The sequence below is a fragment of the Gadus morhua genome, chromosome 19 (genome assembly GCF_902167405.1).
Source record: "Gadus morhua chromosome 19, gadMor3.0, whole genome shotgun sequence".
Lineage (NCBI taxonomy): Eukaryota > Metazoa > Chordata > Actinopteri > Gadiformes > Gadidae > Gadus > Gadus morhua.
In genome coordinates, this window is record NC_044066.1 from 13,492,481 (window position 1) to 13,513,905 (window position 21,425).

Consider the following 21,425-nt stretch of genomic DNA (forward strand, 5'->3'; position numbering starts at 1 on the left):
AATGGGGACGTACCAGGAGGTGAACTGAGGTAAAGTGTTTATAGGAGGTTGGGGAGGGGAAACCGTTTAAAACGAGTCAGTAGAGGTGAAGCATTTAGAACGAGGTGAGGGAAGGTGACGGAGGAGGGCTTCAGACAGAGCTGTTATCCCTGGACAGGGAACAGAGAAGGTGGAGGAGCTGGTGATGATGGAGTGGGGACGTGAAGTACACACAACCACACACACACAACACACACACAACACACACACACACACACACACACACACACACACACACACACACACACACACACACACACACACACACACACACACACACACACACACACACACACACACACACACACTCCTGGAGAGCCATGCAAAGCCCCGACTGTGAAGAAGACCCAAGAGTGACCTCAGACTCTCAGACATGCAAAGTCTGAGAGTGTTGGCGTCTGAGGAATAGAGCATCTGAGAATGTTGTGTGCTGCTAGCACCACAAGGCCAGCGCCTGCATCTCACACAAGTGTCTGCATCTCCCGAAAGCGCAGCACTTACAAGCTACTGTGTAGTTGGCAGTATTCTTCGCAGTGTGTTTCAATGCAACTTTTCTGCCGAATGGGTCAGACGAGAGGCAACGGAGTGGTCGGATAGTTGGCCGCTGGATTGAGTCTTGGCGTTGTGTAGGCCCCTTTACACCGCGGCTCTAACCAGGTCAGTGCCAGTCTGATGGAACATCACCGTGCGACACCATTCTCCCTGAAACGGTTTAATATTCAACACCCCCCTGCCTTAGACTCACATTCTAATGCATGGCATAAATATGAATATCATTCCTACATTACTAAAGAGTGAATTGAAATGCGTTGCTTAGTTTGGCCAGATATGTGGAGTATAGGAGTTATTTTTCTTCCACGGTGGAATCAGCATTCCTGTCCACCGGGATGTAGACCGTCTCTGTCACTTTAATGCATTCCACTTTATTGTTTGTTATTCGGATCCAGCGGTGTTGTTTGATGTGGTGATGGTCTCCCCTCTGAGGGGTCTAAAGGGGTCACGATTTTATGTTGCACCGCCAAAGTTATAGTTTTTATCACCAGATTCAGTTGGGGGTTGGGTGGGACAGAGATAAGATCATTGATCCAGCGAGGACCTGGAGTCTGTTTTGGAGGACTAGATGGCTTTTCTGTCAGATTATGAAACCAAAAACACCTTCGTGGCGACTCTGCGGATTGAAGAAGCAACACTGCCACCTGCTGGACGAGATGAAAAGCTTCACAAAGGTGAGTCACTGAAGCGGCCTGACCTGACCTGTGCCTCACTAGCTGCCTGACTGACTCAGACCCTCACACACAGTGCCCAATGAGGTCCTACCGCTGCATGATTAGAAATCGGAAACTGATAAAATAAAGATTTTTCAGTTTGCCCAGTGATACTAAACGTTACCTTGCCACAACCGTATCACACAGTATCCATCCTCCATGGTGATGCCCTAGAACCTACTCATCTCATTAAGGCTGAGCTCTGGTGAACCAGAAGGAGAGGCTGAGCAATACATATGCCTTTATAGAACGGACACACACACAGACAGACAAACACAGACAGACACACACACACACAGACACACACACCCCCGCCTCCCCTGGGACCAGTTCCCTGTTATCTGATCATAACAACCCAAACAGATCTCAGTACCACACTGCTTAGAACCCATCTGGCGTATAGGATGGACTTTGTTAGGCAGTTCAACCTGATATGTTAACGGTGGAAGGTTATCAGGGCTATCACATATCAATTCCAATGGCCTTTACTTTGAAACTGTAATGAACAGATTTTACAGTTTGGCAAGTTTTTTCTTTTTGAACAACGCACAAGATTCCAACGTCAATCTTCAGTTGATATGTAAACTCATAACCCATCCAAGTTTTTCCCATTACATTTTATTATATTAATATAATATTACAGAAAGAAGGGTCATCGACAAAATATCTTCTCCTCACCAAACGCTGATCCCCAAGTCCAGGATGAGTTTGGACGGCAAAACGTTCTGTTGGTCATCAGCACCTTCGTCATCTTCCTCATCGGAGCAGATGGACGGCGTTCAGCAAGACACATGCAGAAACGAGCGATGTCACCGTGACGACCATTACCAGCCGTCACTCAAACGTAATAATAACACAAACAAAAACAACCAATACAAATCTCTACCATCGTTACAATGATAGTAAGTAAACAGGATAAATGCTTGACGGAATTAACTAGCACGAGTAGGGTAACATAAACCATATACATCGTACTGACTAACGAACAAACGTATAATGCAAACATCTTTCCTGAAAAGGAGTCAGAAGTTTGTCCTCCATTAGTCTGACGGATAAAAATAACACATTTTAATTTTTAACAACAAGTTAATCAAGTTACCAGAAGGATTTCAGCCATCTCTTTAAGGTCAACACTCGTAGAACAGATCCTAGTATTCTGGCTTTTTAAATGTATCTGTGTAGAAAAAAATACTAGCACGTTGTATAATCCATAACATCAATCTGAAATGTTACATCTTCTCGTTAAGGTGAACATTGGAGTTGTTCTCTGATCTAAAGTATTATAGTAACAGCGTTTCCACTTGTTTCCTGCTCCTTTAGATTCCTCCAACACAACACTTTATCCGACAACTCTTTATGGCCTCCTTTTAATAATCCACTTTATTAAAAGGAGGCCACCTCCCTTTATCCAAACATCGATTCACAAAATGAAATCTCCACATGGAAAGTCCTATTGGTTGTGATTTATAACACAAACCAGGAAAGAGAGGGCAGGACAAAGCGGATGCTGACCCCTGACCTCTGACCCGTGCCTCTTTATTTCCCTGACTCCTCTCCCCCACACAGCAGTCGCCAGGCGTTCTCCTGAAAAACCGAAAGTGTGAAAAACGGCAACACCTAGAGGCGGTAGGGGGGTACTGCAGGCACAGATGCAGTAAAATCGTCCCTGGCTAATTTCTATTATAGCTAGAGCCAAAGTCTGTGGTGGAGGGTGGCGGGGGACGGGGGGTGGGAGGGGGTACGGCGGGGGTGAACTGGTTAACTGGGGCTGGCGGCGGTCTCGGAGGGGGTCTCCTTAGTGGGAGCAGCCACAGTGGGCGGTGCCGACGAGGGGGGCTGCGGCGGCATGTCGTCGAACATCAGCTTCTTCAGGATCCGGGAGTAGAAGGGGCCGTAGACCCGGCGGTTGAAGTCCACCAGCGCCATGAAGCGGCCGGCCAGAGAGGCCAGCTCGGGCCGCACAGAGGTGAGACCGGCCGGGACCGTGGCCAGACACGACTGGGGCGCCGGCGCCGAGAGGAGGGACAGGAAGTACTGCCTCACACGCTCCTCTGCAGGGGAGGGGGAGGGAGGGAGGGGAGGGGAGGGAGAGAAGCTCTTAGAACACAAGCTGCTGAGGCCTTTGGAAGGTCTTGTGGCAAGCTGGTTTGGTCTTTAATCGAGACCACATAGATCCGAGTAGTGGTTCTCACATGAGGGTTATTAGGAGTACTCTGGAGTGCTTCCACCCTGAGCTTCAATTCTGAAAGCTAGATCATAGAAACTGAAAATGAAAATCATAGAAAATCCTTGAGAAATAAAGGGTTAGGGTTAATTTATTCTAGCCGCTTTACAACGACAGTTGTAAAGACAGTACCAGCTCAACTCGCCACGACTTAGTGCGGCACAACTTGGTTTGGTTCCAGGCATGTCTTGTTTCCTGGCCAGCAGCCAGTTTCAACACACAAATTACCGGATCAGGATCATCTCTTGGAACCTCGAACGAGGTGAGACTAAATAAGTACCATGTACCAGGTACCACATTTTGGCGATGGAAACGCAAAAAAAGGCGGGCCGAGTCAAGGCGAGTTGAGCTGGTACAGTCGTTGAAAAAGGGGCATCTGAGTTGAAGATCGAGCATCTGTGGTTCTAGAAGAAGGGTCCTAGCCTAAACGTTCCGTCCTGGCTGAATCAAAGCTGGGTGTCTCACCGACGAGGCTGCGGATGGGGTTCCCCTCCTGGACCACGCTGAGGACCTGTCCGGTGAGGGTGGCCTGCAGGGCGGGGGACAGGGCCGGGTACCCCCGCTCCGTCAGCGAGCGGCTCAGCTCTACGCAGAGCTGGGCACTGACCCCCCGGAGGGCCTCCTCCAGGGCGAAGTCCCTATGGGGGGGGGGGGGGGGGGTAGGACACGTCACACAGGGGTCTGATGTGTGTGTCTTCTAGGAGGGTCCTCTCTGGTGTTTGTGTGCTCGGCTACTGCTACTGCTCCCAACGGGACAATGTTCTTAAAGACGGTTATTTTTTATTCATTATCGTAATTTGATGTACGCTTTTTCTTTTCAATGTTGGTTATGCTGTCTGCGTCATTAGAAGCCTGTTGACAACTTCAGACCAACATGGAGCATGAATACAGGTTTGAGCCTGACAGCATGTCTGTATGTGTGGACACCCCAGCTATCCCAGGTCACAGCAGTAGCAGCACCAGCTGCCTCAGCCTCCTACCACCACAGACCATCTACATCCAACTCTTACGTCAACCATCTGTCTGGGTTTTGCTGTTGCTGCTGAACATAGTCAAGAGTCGTATAGAGAGAGCAGAAAGGGAGACAGAGGGCAGGAGTTTAAAGATAAACAACCAAAAATACATCTCCTGCTCCCAGATACTGCACCCTCCCTCCCTATTTCTCTCTGCCAATGAGATGGTTGCATTCCTGATTGGTCAGAAACTTGCTGGGGGCGGTCTCATACACAGGGAGTTCAAAGGGAAACATATTTTCTCACTTAGCATTTCACTCACTGATGTCTGCAGATGGCTATGCCACTTCTAACAAACTACACTCATATAACATCTCCTAAATTATACGTACAAGACCTTTAAGTGTTGCGAATGAATGCATGAATGAGTGAATGAAGAAATGAATGCAAGTACTAACGGGCTGTGCATCCCCTCCAGCAGGACGCAAGTCATTCTCTTGAGTCTCTCGGCCAATGAGGGGAGGCCCTGTATTGCTCCGCCCATGGCACTGTAGACGATGAGCAGCACCTGGGCCACCACCTCCAGCTGACGTAGCTCCTTCTGGATGGCCAGCAGCCGGCCCTCATCCGTCATCAGGGTCTGGGGAGGAGGGGGGCGTTAGGAAGGAGCTTACACCAGAACAGTACTCGTTAGGTAAATGTACTGCATTTATACCACCCATTTCTAACCAGTGGCCACTCAAAGCGCTGCACAATATTGCCTAAAATCCCCCCTTCATGCACACACCGACGGCGGTGTCAACCACGCAAGACGACAGCAAGCTCGTCAGGAGCAGTCAGGGTGAGGTGCCTTGCTCAGGGAGACCTCGGCACTCAGCCAGGAGCCGGGGATCGAACTAGCAACCTTCCGGTTATCAGCCAACCCGCTCTACCTCCTGGGCAACATGCCACCCGTTAGGGTGTTTGACTCCAAGCCTAAACGTTCTGGTTTCCGACCCCACTGCCTGCTGTCTATCGACAGGCCTCTCTGAGCAATATGCCCTAACACCATCCTCTTGTGGATACAAAGCGTCTAATGGTTAAAATTAAATATCAATTATATACATAACACGACACACATTTAGATGGTGCCACAGACGTATGGTTTGGTGGTCAGCCATTAACCTTTAGTCATCTAGCAGAGCCTTTACCAATGCGCCGTTCAGAACAGTTAAAGCTTACATTCCCACTTGGGGCAGCTATAGAAGACGATTGTCCACGTCTGAGTTACTAAAGATCCACCGAACAGATATCATAGTAGCTAAAGCAATCAGGACTTATTGTAATTATGAAATGGTTCTTTAGTTCAGACGCATAATCGTAACAAACGACAGAAATTTGAACAAATAATTGAAGAAACCGAATCGTATTTACAGCCGTTAATTTGCAGCCATTTCCATGAGGAGAAAATGATGGATTCAACCTCCAAATGATCTGTGTGTTTAATAGATTAAATGATCTGTTATTATGCTTCCCTTTTAGAGTGTAAAGTAGTTTGGCTGATGCTGGGGGTTATGGGGAAGACTTTGAGTCTTGGTTGTTTGTTTCCCTGAACGATAACTAAAAGTCTCTCACTTTGAAGAGACAAAATGGCCTCCAAAACAAAACGGATGTAGCAGTAATAAAAGGTCTGTCTGTGTTTTTTTACCACTATTGATCCCATCATTCATTACTTTTTGTGTAGATACATCAGAAAAACGTTGACCATACAAAAACATGCCACGATGAAGCAAACAATAACAGGCGAGTTTCAGTTTCTTTGAGAGCGTTGGTGACAGAGGATACCTCGTCTCTCCGTATGGTGGGGGTTACCCAGGCAACCACCACTGTAAACACTAGCACTACTTGGAAGAAGGCGAACGGTGCAGGAAACCGGTTTCCCCATCGAGGGAATTGCAGTGTTCCATGATCTTTTACCCGATCCTGGAAGGTTTACCCAGCTGCCCCCCCCCCCCCCCCCCCCCCCGTTACCTCCCATTGTCGGGGTTCAGTCTTGCTGGGGAGATTTAAGAAAGGCCTATTTCCTCCACTTTTTGCCTTTTAGTACAATCTTTTTCCAAATGTAACTAAATCATTAGTTTATATATATATATATATAAATATGCATCATCTTATTTTTACAATGGTTGAACAGGTTTCAGCTTTAGCTAAAGCCATAATACCAATGAGTTTGTATTGGTATTCAGATCTTTAACACCCTCCCTAAACATTCCACACATCTAGTTCTACGATCATACTATTGACACTGCTCCCGCACTCTCATTCGGTCTCTTCTCTCCGTGTCTCTGAAGTCCCTGCGGGCTGGGTTGGACCTCATTGTTACATTAAGGTGAAGACTAAAGGTCTGTCTTGGGTTGAACCCCGGACCCACCTCTGGGAACAGGGTGGCGGGGTCCCATGAGAGGATGCGGAGGAAGGCCGTGTCCATGACCAGGAAGGGTCCAGGCAGTGCTCTCTGGCCCTTCCCCGGTCCGGAGCTCTGGCCGGGGGGGCTCATGACCCCCAGCAGCTCCTCCAGGGCCCCCCTGATCCAGGAGGTGGTGTGGTCCAGGGCACCTGAAAGGAGGTCCTCACATGAAGTTATTCAGATAGGAGCCGTTCCTGAGCAGGTCGGATCTAGAGGCCTGCGGGTGGACTGGGGAGATCAGGGAATCGAACCGGGAACCTCGGACTGGGAGTCCAGCACCCTAACGACTCTGTCCTGTTTGTTCACTGCCGGATTGGAATGGTTTCTTAACTCACTGGGCGTTTTCTCCAGAATACTCTGGAACTTTGCCCTCTCATACTCCACGGACTGCCGCTGGAGCTCCGGCCTCAGGCCCTGGATGGTGAAGTTGATGACGTCCATCTTCATGAGGTCCAGCACTCGGAACATCTCCCTAGAGAGGGCAGAAGATCAGAGTCTCACGCCCTTCCTTTGAGGTGCATCATTGAAGCCCAACTCGGTGTGAGGCAGAGGAGGCGTTTAGAAATCGATTCACTTGTCACATTGCCCAGATCTATGATGATGTATGATCAAAGGACTCGCCAGTGGTAGGCTGTACCATCTGGCTGTGTCACAATAGGGCAGTTTGATGATCTTTCCAAATTAAGCCACCCATAAGCCATTTCATTGTAAATTTAGACTTGTGGTTCCTCTTAATCTGACTAGGTAGGACAAGTGAAGTAACATGAACCGCATACTTAAACAGAGTGACCACGTTGCCGCGGGCCTCCTGCAGCCCCTTCACTTCCTCGTCTCGGACCGGAGCGCACAATTTGCCCATGGTGGAGATGATGTAGGAGGCCAGGCCCTGGATGTCCACCGTGTCGCTGGCCGCCTGCTGGCCAATCAGCTCCATGTCCAGCACCTCCGAGATCTGGGTCCGCATCCGATTGGCCCCCGGGTTCAGGAAGGAGAGTAGAATCTGTTGCATTGTGGGATCATAATAACATTTGGATATGGGGCAGGATGTTAGGCAACTTTAAACAAAGAGTTACTTGCATGGTTATTTAAATAGATTAAAACAGCATGAATTTATGTTGATCCAATAGGGGGCAGTATTCATATTTCAAAACAATCTTGTGGGAAAACCAACAATTGAAATTGGCGTGTTCAAATAGGCTCCTGAACTGCAGTAAGAATACAGCTGTTTCCGCAGGGTACACAGTCATAGGGATGTGTGAGCTGCTCGTTTGATGCTGAAAGTGAGACACCGTCAATAAGGTGGTGTTGTTGACCAGATGTAGAAAGTGGTGTAATGGGGCGTAAGGGACATGTTCACTAGTTTGAGTTCCCTGCACACTCTGCGTTCATCCAGGGCCAAAGCAGAACTTTAATCTGGGGCAACCCACCAACACCGCAACTATAATGTTGTGTGGGTATTCCTGAACCTTCCTCATGAGGCCAAGTGAGAGCAGACTGACCTCCTTGATCTCCTCCAGCAGTTTGATGGCGTGCCCATATACGGGTGGCTGGGCGTCGAGCTCAGACGCCAGGACGTCCCAGTATGCCCGGTGGACCGTGTCTCTCACCAGCTTCTCCAGACTGGGAGAGGAGGACAAGGGACGTTGGAGACCCACAAACTTACATTTCCTCGCAATATTTTCTAAAATAAAGAGGCCACTCAGAGCACTTCCCAATATGGCCACATTCACCCATTCATGTAGACTGGGTAGCCCCGCCCATTCTTCCGGCGAATTGAGTTCGCCCTGCACAAGGGTCTGGAGAAGAGCAATACATTTATTTCTGCTTGCGATTGGCAAGCAGCCAATCGCGTTCAGTGTCAGTTGAACAAGGCCCGTTGATCACGCCTCTTGTGCTGAAGAAAATGACGGCAGCTTCCCCAGACCAACGTGCAATCTACGATTGGCTTGGTCTGGGAATATCCAGGCTACCATTCATGCACACATTCACATACCAAAGGCATAGTCAACCATGCAAGACGCCAGCCAGCTCTTCGGGAGCAGTTAGGGTGAGGTATCTTGCTCAGAGACACCTCGACACTCGTCGAGGTGGGGGATCGAACAAGCAACCTTCCGGCCGCCACATTTACCTGTTCTGGGCCAGCTTCGGAGGCTCCACGTGGAAGTCCCGGTTGACGATGATCTCGTGGGCCAGGGTGAGGTTGGAGAGGTCCTTGCCCGATGACATCATGTCATCCAGGGTGATGTTCTTGGGGGGGCTGGCTGTCGTGACACCAAGGATGGGTTAAAAAGATGACGTTAAGAAGAATGGTAACACCTCCTAGTGTAATTACAATTTGTATCAGTAGTCATAGTTGTATGGTTGTCAAAGCTGTAGCCCAAGCCAATCAATGTAATCAAGACTCACTTATTCAGAGTGTATGTTGTACGTCCTTGCATTTACAAATAGTACTTAGCATTTTGTGGCGTCTTATCCTCGCTAACATGAGAAGCCTTATTGTACCGACAGATATATTGTTGTTTGTCTTTCTTCTGACAAATGTCCTTTTTGTTAGTCTTGAAACAACAATATATCGCTGTCGGTACAGTAAGGATGTTCATAGAACCAAGTGCCGAGCACCAACACTCTTTAGGTTAACCCATTCCCCGTATACCGCAGTGATAGCTAGGATAAGATGCAACAACTCTCGTGCATACAACTCATGCAGCACCGTGATCTTACAGGAGGGAGAGCTGGTCTTGCTGGAGGAGTCGCTGGTGAAGCTCTCCCGGGAGCAGTCCGTGTCGCTGGCCGACGTGAGGCTGTGGCTGCGGCCCTGCGAGCCATCGTTCCGGCTAGACGGGTCCTCTGCGCTGACAGAGGAGGGGGAGGAGCACTCGTCGTTCAGAGGCATGGTGGGAGGGTGGGCTCGGGCTGGGGGGTCACAGGGGGGGGGGGGTTCTGTTAGTATTTACATTGACATTGAGGGCATTTAGCCGACGCCTTTATCCAAAGCGACATATAATAAGTACATTGGTCAGAAGAAGAGAACGATATATCGCCGTCGTTACATTAAGCATGTTCATAGAACCAAGTGCCAAGTACAAACAATCGCTAGGTTAACCCATCCCCGTGTACAACAAAGATAGCTGCCTTAAATTATAGTAGGGTTGGGAGTTTATGCTGGAGTTATATCACCATATTCACTGGACCAACAGGAATAGAGAGACTTTCCACTTTCATTTCATACACAATTTCAGATGTATTTTTCTCCAGACTTTTTTTTTTACAGACTGTCATCAGAAATATGTGTGTGAATTGGGAAACAAATGCGCCGTTATTCCCCATTCATTCAGATAATCATCAGACTTTATAAACGTAATTAAAACTCTGGGCAGCATCAAAATGACTGGGTGTCATGGGTTTGGTTTTAAGAATCAAACCCATGACGCACAGACCACCAGGCCTTTGGATCTACACCATAACAGCAGGACCACCAACGGCTCACAACAACCGGTGTGAGGAAACAGCTTTAGGCAGACGAGGCATTCATAAGACATCACAACCGCCTCTTGCCTACGATTGGCATTGCCTGGGGAGGATTTCAGGACAGAACACTTGAGTTCCTGGCACGCTGTTTGACGCTCTGTGCGCAACCACAGATAGTGTTGTTGTTAGCGCCCAGGGACTTGTGGGCTGGAGATAGAGCTGCCTGCTGTCAGGTCCACAATTTTCCTCAAACCATGTCCCCTTAACAAAGTCTTGGAGCAGTTATGCCTTCGATGTCCGAACCCAGTGACCTGTAGTGAATTTGGAGCCATGGTTTCCTCAGATTGCTTTTAACCTACCAGGGTTTAATAAAACCTCATTGCCATTTAGTTTTTGATGAGTTTAAAAACGATACACTTACACGTCTTTCTCTGGAATGGCGGTGGCTGCTCTCAGAAGATCAGACGTGTTCTAACTTCATTAAAACATCCAAGTAAACACTTTATAATATCGATTTTTTATCATACACTGGTCGGCTAGCATTTGCTATCTAATCAGTGTTCTCTTATTCATACTTATACATTTATAAATGGCACTAATGGACCAGTTTAATATAAAACACCATTTTATACAATATATAAGTAGGGGGTCCCCGCTCCATCTCTCCATTGTTTGGGGGTTCTTGGCATGGAAAATGTTGAAGACCCCTGGTCTAGTGTACATGCTATGTTACTCAAGGAAAGGTGCATACATGCCTATCCACTTAACATTGGGGCGGTTGCTAAATTCTTCTAACTACTCACTAACTACACACAGATCAGGAAATCAACCCACCAATTTTTAACGTAAATTTGTATTTGTGGTCAGATTCCTGATCTTTGGTGGTTAGTGCCCTTCTTGCACACATTACCAAACCATTGCATTTTGTCCCACTGGTGTTGCCTCAACGCGCCGCACTATGCCTACATAACCATGGTTTGTAAACGATTAAGGGGTCTATGAACCCTATTGTGTTCAGTTGGAAGTTTCCAATGCAACCAATCACTTCTAAACTCTCAGGTAAACATATCCAAGTCTGCACAGCCTGGAATGAGAGGGAGGATTGATTCAAGGATTGGGGGACAAGAAGTTTAAGACAAGTTTGGTGAAGTCGTCAACGCTTAGTAGAGCATGGTGGTGGGGGGTCTTGGGGCTCAAGAGGGTTAGGTGAAGATTGATCTGATTATTTACTTGGTGGAACACAGTCTCTAGATAACGGATGTTGTGTCTCAAGGTCCACAGAGTTTTTTTAGTCGTCACTGAGCAGTTGCATTTCAAATGAGAATCGGATTTTCTTATTGACAAGTTTACGAGAACCTTTATGTCTCCATTCGTAGTACAATGCACTTTATTGTTATTGGACAACTATAAAAGTTGCCCAATTTGTCTACTTCCACTCGAACGTTTGAAAGTGATACTTTTCCCCCTCTTACTTTAGCCAAGTCTAGAACCAACAAGGTCAATTTGAGGAAAACAAAACCCAAACTCTCAAGTCTTGTTGTCACGGTAACTGTTCTGTTTTACATCTCAAACCTGCAAGACTTTAACTGCCTCAAAGTGGATCCTACACTTACAGTGGAGGAAACATTGGGTTGGCACACAATTCTGTTTAACAAGACAACGACTTCACACACACTAGGACTACTAGGCAGACGTTGGGGCCCACCTGTGCTGTCTGACACAAAACCTGTTTCCATGGCAACGCGGCCCTCATAGCCGCAACAAACCGTCAAGAGATCCTGTTACATAAAAGAGCCTTTCACTCTCCCTGACACTACACCTGCACATGGACCACATTAAGACTCCGATTTTAGTTCAATAACACCGTTAAAATGCATTTAGTTATGAGGCTGTGATGCAACCATGTTCTGATAAAAGCACTACTCAAAACTAGGTCATCTCGTGTCTCAGTCAGACACAGCTGAGCAGGCCAGCAGTGAAGCTATTAGTCTAATTAATAGCATATAATAAGCCTCCTATAACCTTAAGAGACCTTAACCCTAACATAAGGGTCTACCTCCTCTGTCATAGTATCTCCACACCGTCACAAGCTATTCTTATCCACTGGGACCGGGATAAGACTTTGGGTGTTCCTGCGGTCAGCAATCTGCGGTGCGAGATGCCAGCCCACTGGGACGCTATCTTTAAAGCCTGGGTTAAAGATAGTGATGCACCGAGTCAGGGGGTCTGGAGGGACTGAGGGACTCTTCCCTTGTATTGAACAAGTACCCTACCCCCCTCTGTCTCTGTCTGATTCACACACATACATGTGTGTGTGTATGTGTGTGTGTGTGTGTGTGTGTGTGTGTGTGTGTGTTTTTTGTGTGTGTTAGACAGACAGGCACACACATCCTTACAACAATCCTGACAATCAATAATCTGTCATATATATATTATCATTATATATATATATATTATAATTATTCCAACTCATTTTCAATATCAGGGCCATTTGTAATGTTAAATGCATTCTGCCTTGGTAAGCTTGCAGCAGTTGGAATAATTATAATACATATATATTTCTTAGTTGGATTGCCGCATAAGAAACCATTCATTTTCCACTGCATCATATGCAGACTGCATGTGATCGTGTATCTATTCAGCCCATCCATCCATAGAGGTTAGGTTAGCTCAATGAGGGGGCGGAACCAAACTACGAATAAATTCCCCATTGGCTTAAGCCATCCGTCCTTCCCCCTGATGCGGGATCTCGTTGGTGCACGAGCACGTCCCTCATAAGAACACGTGACGCTCAGCAGCAGAATCAAAACAAGAGCTCTCGTGTCAAAGCAACGAACGATAAACACTCGAACAAAGACGAGCAGAGCCGAGTCCTGCACGATGAGACCAACAACACATCTATTAATGTAAACATACACACATCTATAAATGTAACACAACAACTCCACTGCTAGGACCTGCAGGCTCGGTGACACGTTTAATTGGGTGAATGTTGTAATGTCATGTCTTTATGTGCAGTGCACAGCAGTCATGTAACACATTCCATTTTCAAACAAAACAGATTATTTTCAAATAAAATGCAGGAAAATCGGTGTCAATGTCAATATCAACATTTCAAGTCGAGAGGCTTTCGAGGTCGTTTCCGCACAACAACAAAGATCTGGTTTTACTAGAAAACTACCAGGAAGTTGCCGCAGAACCCTACGAAGTGACGATTATAAATATAGAATGGTGACATTACATATGAACAAAACAGCCTCGTACCTTACTAAGGTCTCCGTTAAGGGAGACTTAATCCAACGCGTTGGATTAAGTCCGGACGGTCTGCTGTGTTCCTTGTCGTTTAAAGGTCCTCGCTTCTCCAGCTGGCCTCTAAGTACGAGGACGAACCATTTGTCCAGTAGGGGAGCGACTTTGAGCTGTACGTCATGTTATACGAATAACATCGAATTATAAGTGGAATATTCTTACAATATGTCATGAAGCACTACATAATAAACAACACGTCAACGTTTTAATGATAAACACGTTGACATGAGTCGGACCAAAAGTTGTCTTAATAATATATGTCCCCTCGTGTAATGTGGTACGTTCCGCTCTACTTCACATGGCTCAGGGACTTGTTTACGGATATGACCTCAGGTATAAATAATACCCCCGTTTTTATTAGTTGAAAAAATATATATTTATGTCAATGCCTATATATATATATATATATATATATATATATATATATATATATATATATATATATATATATATATATATATATATATATATATATACATATATATATATAAGTCCCGCCCTGTCCGCATCCCCCAGGGGACGTTATTATGTAAAGAATATAGCTACACAGTATATAGTATATTAGCGATGCCCCATCACTATAATACTATAAACCCACCGTGCAAATATATTATTATATTTGTTTGATACATTGACAAGTCATGTCTAATTTTGGCGTCTTAACGGTCGCAGCCAACGGGTTGTTCCATTCCTATATTATAGAGGTGTTAGAAACATTAAAGCAATGTATCGTTCCTTGTCAAAGCTGCTTGGACTGCTTCCTCGTCGTCCAATGTTGCTGGTCAAAAACCCTCCTAGAAGTGCTGTTACTGTTAACCTGACCATTTCTAAAAACAAAACAAACCAATTAAACGGGGTGAAATGTAAATCGGACACCAAGAAGAAAGGATAATCTGTTAAAAAAAAGCGCATCCAGAAACAACAAAATGTAGTCAGTTAGAGGAAAAATATATTCAATTCACCTCTGCATTCTCTGACCCTCCCCTGGCGTTCTGCTTCTTTGAGGGGAGAAATTAACCAACGGTTGCATGAAGGACCCATGTTCTACCCATGTCGTACAGGCTTCGCCTTTTCAGGCTATCGCTATTGGGTTTTCCCTAGGCGTGAGCCGTAGCACTGAAAAATTTGCAATACCCGCCCACCGACAGCGTGGGCCTCAACGACGTCCGCAGTCCGCAGATATAAGCAGGCGCCGGCGGACGTTCTGCTCCCATTTTCTTCAGGACGATCCTGTAGCATACTGAAGTAAATAAATAGATATTATGGACTCAACGGCGAACGGCATCTGCAAGACATGTAACGCGGGTTACATCTTGCCGTATGGCGGCCATGAGGTGTGCGAGGGCTGCCTTGGGCATGAACATGCCGTCTTGGCACTCTCGCCGCCCTGCCTGTGTCGGCATTATGCTGCGCTGCCCAGACAGCGCGGAGCCATTGCTGAATGGGCCGACGACTTTACTGTCCCGCTCGACGATGCCCTCTCTCTCCTTGTGAGCTCGGAGTCAGACGACTCCGACCGCGACGAGGAGGGGGCGTCCCTCCTCTCAGAGGATGGAGACGCTGTGGTCCCTCCTCCGCCGCTGTTCCCCGGGCAGGGTCGTGACAGCCCTCTCTGTCATGAGGCTGCTGGGTATGATGTCAACCGCTCACACGGTGGTGCCGCTGGGGCTGCTTCACATGAGGCGGCTGCGGAGATGGTTTTCTCGCCTGCGCATCGACCCGGTGCGATGAGAATCATAGACAGCCGCTCCTCTTGGACTCGGTCCAAGACTTGGGGAATCAGAGGGACGGGTGGGAAAGCGTACAGGAGTGTGTTCGGCCACGGTCTGTGAGCGCCGTGGTCACTTTGCGCCAACGGCGGCGCAAAGTGACCATTCCCCTATCAGTGGGCCCCGATTTGACCCACTGGGGCGATCCCCGAACTCTCACGAGAGGGGTGAAGTTGGGCAGAGCAACGTCACACATCTCAGTGTTCACGGATGCTTCTCTGTCGGGCTGAGGAGGAACATGCGAGTTTCACGTAGTGACCAGGACCCTGTGACCATGCATGACGTCAGCTAAGAGAGTTAGCGACCTGTCTGCACTCTCTGTAGCCCCTTCTTGTCTTAGGATACAAGGAGACAGCAGTTTGGCCATATTACGCCCGAACCCGGCTTTTACACCAAAGAGTATTACTAGCTCGTTCAGATCGAGATAAATGACACTCAATGGTTTCTCTCTCCCTCCTCATCAATCTGAGGAGGAATCAACAGCCCATCTCTTGTGCCCCGTACGCACGCTTGCCTGTTATGTGAAGCACACGGAGGCTCTGCGTAAATCTCAACAGTTATTTATGCATTACAGAAAACATTCCCAGGGCCTCCCCCTGACGTAACAACGGTTGTCACATTGGCTGTGTGAAGCTATCACACAGGATTATGTGTCAGCGGGGGTAGAGCCGCCTGAGACTATCAGAGCACACTTGACCAGAGGAATATCGTCCTCCGTCGCCCTGCAAAGAGGGATGCCTATGGAGGATATCTGCACAGCAGCCTCCTTGGCTTCCCCATGCTCTTTTATTAGGTTTTACCTAAGAGACATGTCCCGCCTCTCTATGACACACTCAGTACTAGGTCCTTTGTCGGAGGGGAGTGTTATTGTGGGGCTATTCCCCTCGCATATTATGACAATGTGAGGTGGAGTCAAATATTCATGCTTGGGGGCTTTTGTGTCTTATCAGACACATTAGAGCTGCTCGTTGCTGACGTGCCGTTGGGACGCATGACTTATGTTATGCTACGTCTGACACACGATACTGGCGCTTATGTAGCTGTGTTTCTGGTACTAATCGGGACCAATGAGGCATAGACTACATCGTGCTTCGCCCTTTAACCCAATAGCGATAGCCTTAAAAGGCGAAGCCTATACGACATAGAACGTTAGTTACGTATTGTAACTCTAGATTCTATGAGTAAAGGCGCAGCCTTCTAAGTGGTCGGCCTCATTGTCCTTTAAATAGCTGAAGAAAAGCGGTTTATTGGGAGCAGAACGTCCGCCGGCGCCCGCGTACAGTGGCGGTTTTAGACACGGGCCACCCGGGCGGTGGCCCGGGGCGGCACTTTTTCAAGTCACGTGGGGGGCGGAACGACCAAGTAAATAAATAAATAATAATCTGAGCTGCGAAGCGGTTTTCTATTATCTATCATATCACTGTGGGGAATTGGCGCGTAACTGGACGTAGAACCGCCACTGCCCGCGTATATCTGTGGAGGTGATTGAGGCCCCGCGGACGTGATTGAGGCCCAGTTGTTGGTGGGTGGGGATTACAAATTTTTCAGTGCTACGGCTCGCACCTAGGGAAAACCCAATAGCGATAGCCTTAAAAGGCTGCGCCTATACTCATAGAATCTAGAGTTACAATACGTAACTAACGTTTCTCACTAAATGGTGAGTATTTGCACCCTTTTAATGTTTATGATGAAGCTGCCAAATAGAACGCACAATCGCACATACATTATTTATGTTAATTGTATTAGTTTATCTCCCAAAAAAAAAATTGTGCCGCTGAAGGGGGTACTCAGCGGAAAGAGTATCTTAAAGGGGACATATTATGAAAACAGCACTTTTCCTGGGATTTGGGGTGTTGTTGTAGGTAGATGGTGCTCCCACACACATACAAACTTTGAAACAAGTCCGTACATGATTTTTTGAGTGAGATACGCATTTCTGGAAGCAGCCCGCCTCCAGCTACTAAACGAGCTTGTCAGTTTCGGCGCCCCCTCCTACGTAAGAAGGGGGCACATTTGAATATTACCTCTCACTTCCTCACTCCACTCCAATCAGAGCATCGCTAAGATTTTGTGGACCAGCGGATGAGCAGCTCCGGCGGGGGGAAGTCGGGAGGAGGAGACATGGAGTAGAAAGGGATGTACTCCCGGAGCTTAGCTGCCGGACTGCCGCCGAGCAACCCCAGCCGGAGCTACTAGTCCGCCGGAGCTGCTAGTCTGCTGGAGCTGCAACCTAGCTTCGATGCCAGTTCAGCTCCCGGAGTACACTGCCGGACTGCGGCCGGACGGCGGCCGGCAGCTCCGGCGCGGGGAGCTCGGAGGCAGTCCGGCAGCTCAGCTCCCAGTACAATCCTTTTCTTCTCCATGTCGCGGTTCATGGACTTCAGAGAGTCAATGCCAAAGTTCCTTCCCCCCAATTCTTCTCAACCATGGCCAAGATATCCCCCACTACGAGTCTTTACTTGTGGAAGTTCCAGAGACGTCAGACAAAGTCTTTATTGTATTAGATAGATGATATAAATACCCGTATATAATGTTATTATTATGTTATTGTAGCGGTATCGTAATTCACTATGTGTATGATGTATGGTGCGTGCCCCTTTTAAGGGAAGGGGGCGTGAGACCCACCTGGGTGGTGCGACGCATGACTTAAGGAACGCACCTCTGGCTGTGCGTGGTTTCTGTGTTTGGGGAAATAAATCCTTCTCGTGGTATTTTCACCGGCAATCAAGTCTCCGTCTTCATTTCATTACGATCTCCTACATTATATTATATTATAGAGATATAGTGCTCCAGGAGTCAGCAAACGGCAACAATCCCTTCTCCTCCATGCTGTGGTTCAGTCTGACAGCTCATTGGTCAATGGGCAGCAGCTCATTTGCATTAAAGCTACAGACACCAGAAACAGCGCATTCTGAAGGGACTGAAACAGAGGGGGATAGCGGTAGACGATATTGTTTTTCCTAAAAGCTATTTCCAGCAAACAGATACAAAAACATGTTTTCTGGAACTCAAAAAACGATGTTTACTTGTTGGGAAAACACCATAATATGTCTCCTTTAACCTCATGAATATGAAAGACTGCCTTGATCCATTAGCCACAACCAGAAAATAGAAATGAACGTCTTCATTTTTATTACGTTAACACAAAATAGCAAAATAGCATAATTTCTACCCAAAATGTTCCTGCAATGCATTACCAGTCATCATGGTTAAAGGTTGGGTAGGTGATTTGCGAAACGCCAGCAGATTTTGAAAATACACAACTCAAATGGTCCTACCCCCTCTCCTTCAACGCTGACTCTGACTCCACCCATTCCAAGTACCTGGACGCGCAATCATGCACGAGCGCGAACAGAGATGCGCGAGAGCGAACCAGGCTAGCGTAGGTTTTCGTTTAACAACATGGCACTACATTCAGCTGTAAGTTGCACCCAGTACCGCGGGAAGTAGGAGTGCTGGGGGTGCTGCAACACCCCTGTCCGAGGCCCTGTCTTATCACAGAAAACGATCATTTCTAAAAAACTCCGGCCAAAGTGGAGATTTCTGAAAACGCCGGTTATGTGTTGTCGTGTCAACGAGGAGAAACGGGATTTTAGGTTCTGAAGCGTCACATTATGCACCAGGAAATGCTTAACGTCATGTGAGCGCCCGCTGTACCGTATTGGTCCGAATATAAACACAAACCCCATTGTAAGACGACCTATATTTGGAAAAAAGATTTGAAGACCAGATCCGTTTTTTATGAATAAATAAATTGTATTAATTGAAATAATATACGAAAATAAAAAGGCATCGAATAAAACACTGCATTGCCACTAAACAGTAGTGCAAATAGGCCGTACTGATGTGTACACCAAAGACTATTCCTGACACTCCTCTGCCCCGCTGTGTTCGCTCTGGCTGTGGTCGCTCCGAACTGTTTCGGCCCGTGGCAAAGCGAGTCATCCTCGCTGCTGTCCAAGGCATTTTGAGACGCAGCATTTATTTAATGCTCATATGACCTAGTGCTGAAAAAAGGTTTATATAAAAAAGTGTGAGGGTAGCGGTGGTGCGCTAAACTTGTTCTGTGAGCAGCTGGATGTGAACGATCGATTTTCAACTGTGCGCGCATGCATGCACTGGTGTAATTGAGCTGCGCTGCTATACATCTTTTTTTATCAATGTAACGAGTTGCGAGTCTAGTGCAGGCTAAGTTTTTTTTTTCCCAGCACCCCCTGCTGAGAATACGTTCTCGCTGCTATGGTTGGACCAGATGTTATAAACATTAAACGGTCACATAAATCATTACTATTTTTAGAAAATGTATGTTTGTTTCATATAATTGTATTGGAAGTCCTGGTTTTCACTAGGGTTGCCGCGGTGTGGACATTTTCACACCGAGTAATACACTCGTCTCCACACCGGTATTACCGAGTATAAACGGTATAAACTTTGAAACTAGGTCAACCGCCACACAAGCATCGGTTTTTTAGGATTATTCTTGATTTCAGTTTTTCTCTTTCAGCGTTTTTATTATCAATTACTCTCTGAAAAAGAGTTTTCCTTCTCTTTGCTGGTGGTGGTGGTGGTGGTGGGGATGGTGGCGTCTTGTCTGCCATGGAAATTGTCTTCTACTGCTAGGTCCAAATGTGGATTAACTAGTTCCAGTAGCTACCGCAGGATAACAACAAACAGGAGCTTGCTCTGGGTCACGAGCTCTGGGTCACGAGTACTGCACGAAGGGGTCGCGCGCGGGGCGCGGGGGAGGGGTAGTGCAGTACGACCGTTTGATTGACGTACTTACTGTCCAATGCAACTCGGTGGCAATGGAAATGATTGGCTGGAGTTTTTCGAGCCCTGCCCGTTCCACAGATGATTGACTTGTTTAATTTTCATGTCAGTACTTCTAACTCAGTGGCTGTAAGCGGGTTATGATAAGGATTTCAAGTAATTTTGCAAAAATGGCCAAAAAAGCAAATCACCTATCCAACCTTTAAGTTTACATTAATAAATATAAAATAATAATTGTAAAACATCGAAGTTGGGCGTAGGTAGGATATGTATGCCAAACAAAATGTTCCAGAAATTGGATTTGCCCTTAAAGTTCATCCGTTCCAATGTTGACTTCATCGCTCCTCCTGGGCGTGGAGGTAATTTATGCATTTTACCGTGATTGGTCCATTCTTTCACGTTTGAGCTGGCCAATGAGCAGAGTCCTAGATATCAATAAATACTTTACAAGGGAGGATTACCGGCCACTCTGAATTGTTCAAGCAATTTAAAGTATCATGTCTGGAAGAGGTAAAACCGGTGGCAAAGCCAGGGCGAAGGCAAAGACCCGCTCATCCCGTGCCGGACTCCAGTTCCCCGTCGGCCGTGTGCACAGACTTCTCCGCAAAGGAAACTATGCTCATCGCGTCGGTGCCGGAGCTCCCGTCTACCTGGCGGCGGTGCTCGAGTATCTGACCGCTGAGATCCTGGAGTTGGCTGGAAACGCCGCCCGGGACAACAAGAAGACCCGTATCATCCCTCGCCACCTGCAGCTGGCCGTCCGCAACGACGAGGAGCTGAACAAACTCCTCGGTGGCGTGACCATCGCCCAGGGCGGTGTGCTGCCCAACATCCAGGCCGTTCTTCTGCCCAAGAAGACCGAGAAGCCCGCCAAGAAATAAACCCCCAACCTGCCTTCAGAACCCAAAGGCTCTTTTAAGAGCCACCCTACTATACGTTAAGAGACAATCCTCTCCATGATTGATTAATCTATCCAAATCTAGCTTTCACAACAACCCGAAAATAAATACATTAATTAACCATACGTATATAGGCATAGCATAGTTCCAAACATTGTCTTATGTCCGCTATATTTTGTATGATGTAAACGAGTGAGCCGAAGCTAAACTAGTTATAAATAGAGGTGATGGGAGGCGCTGAGCCTTCCAATAAATTAATGCTAAACCGAGTAGTCAATGTCAC

The 21,425-nt window shown here is 47.1% G+C and overlaps 2 protein-coding genes across 2 annotated transcripts; one reads left to right on the forward strand and one right to left on the reverse strand.

The window, feature by feature from the left end:
• Positions 1–1,902: 1,902 nt before the first annotated feature.
• Positions 1,903–13,796, reverse strand: tcp11l2 (t-complex 11, testis-specific-like 2). Its single transcript, XM_030342123.1, has 10 exons — positions 13,660–13,796; positions 9,649–9,840; positions 9,056–9,188; positions 8,427–8,547; positions 7,704–7,927; positions 7,263–7,399; positions 6,892–7,076; positions 4,940–5,121; positions 3,994–4,166; positions 1,903–3,355 (listed from the first exon to the last, which is right to left on the reverse strand). Exons 2-10 carry the CDS (start codon positions 9,818–9,820, stop codon positions 3,063–3,065), a joined length of 1,620 nt encoding a protein of 539 aa, XP_030197983.1. The 5' UTR covers positions 9,821–9,840; positions 13,660–13,796; the 3' UTR covers positions 1,903–3,062.
• Positions 13,797–20,727: 6,931 nt separating this feature from the next.
• LOC115532406 (histone H2A) lies at positions 20,728–21,267 on the forward strand. The gene has a single exon (XM_030342183.1). It carries the CDS (start codon positions 20,741–20,743, stop codon positions 21,122–21,124), a length of 384 nt encoding a protein of 127 aa, XP_030198043.1. The 5' UTR covers positions 20,728–20,740; the 3' UTR covers positions 21,125–21,267.
• The last annotated feature ends 158 nt before the right edge of the window (positions 21,268–21,425 follow it).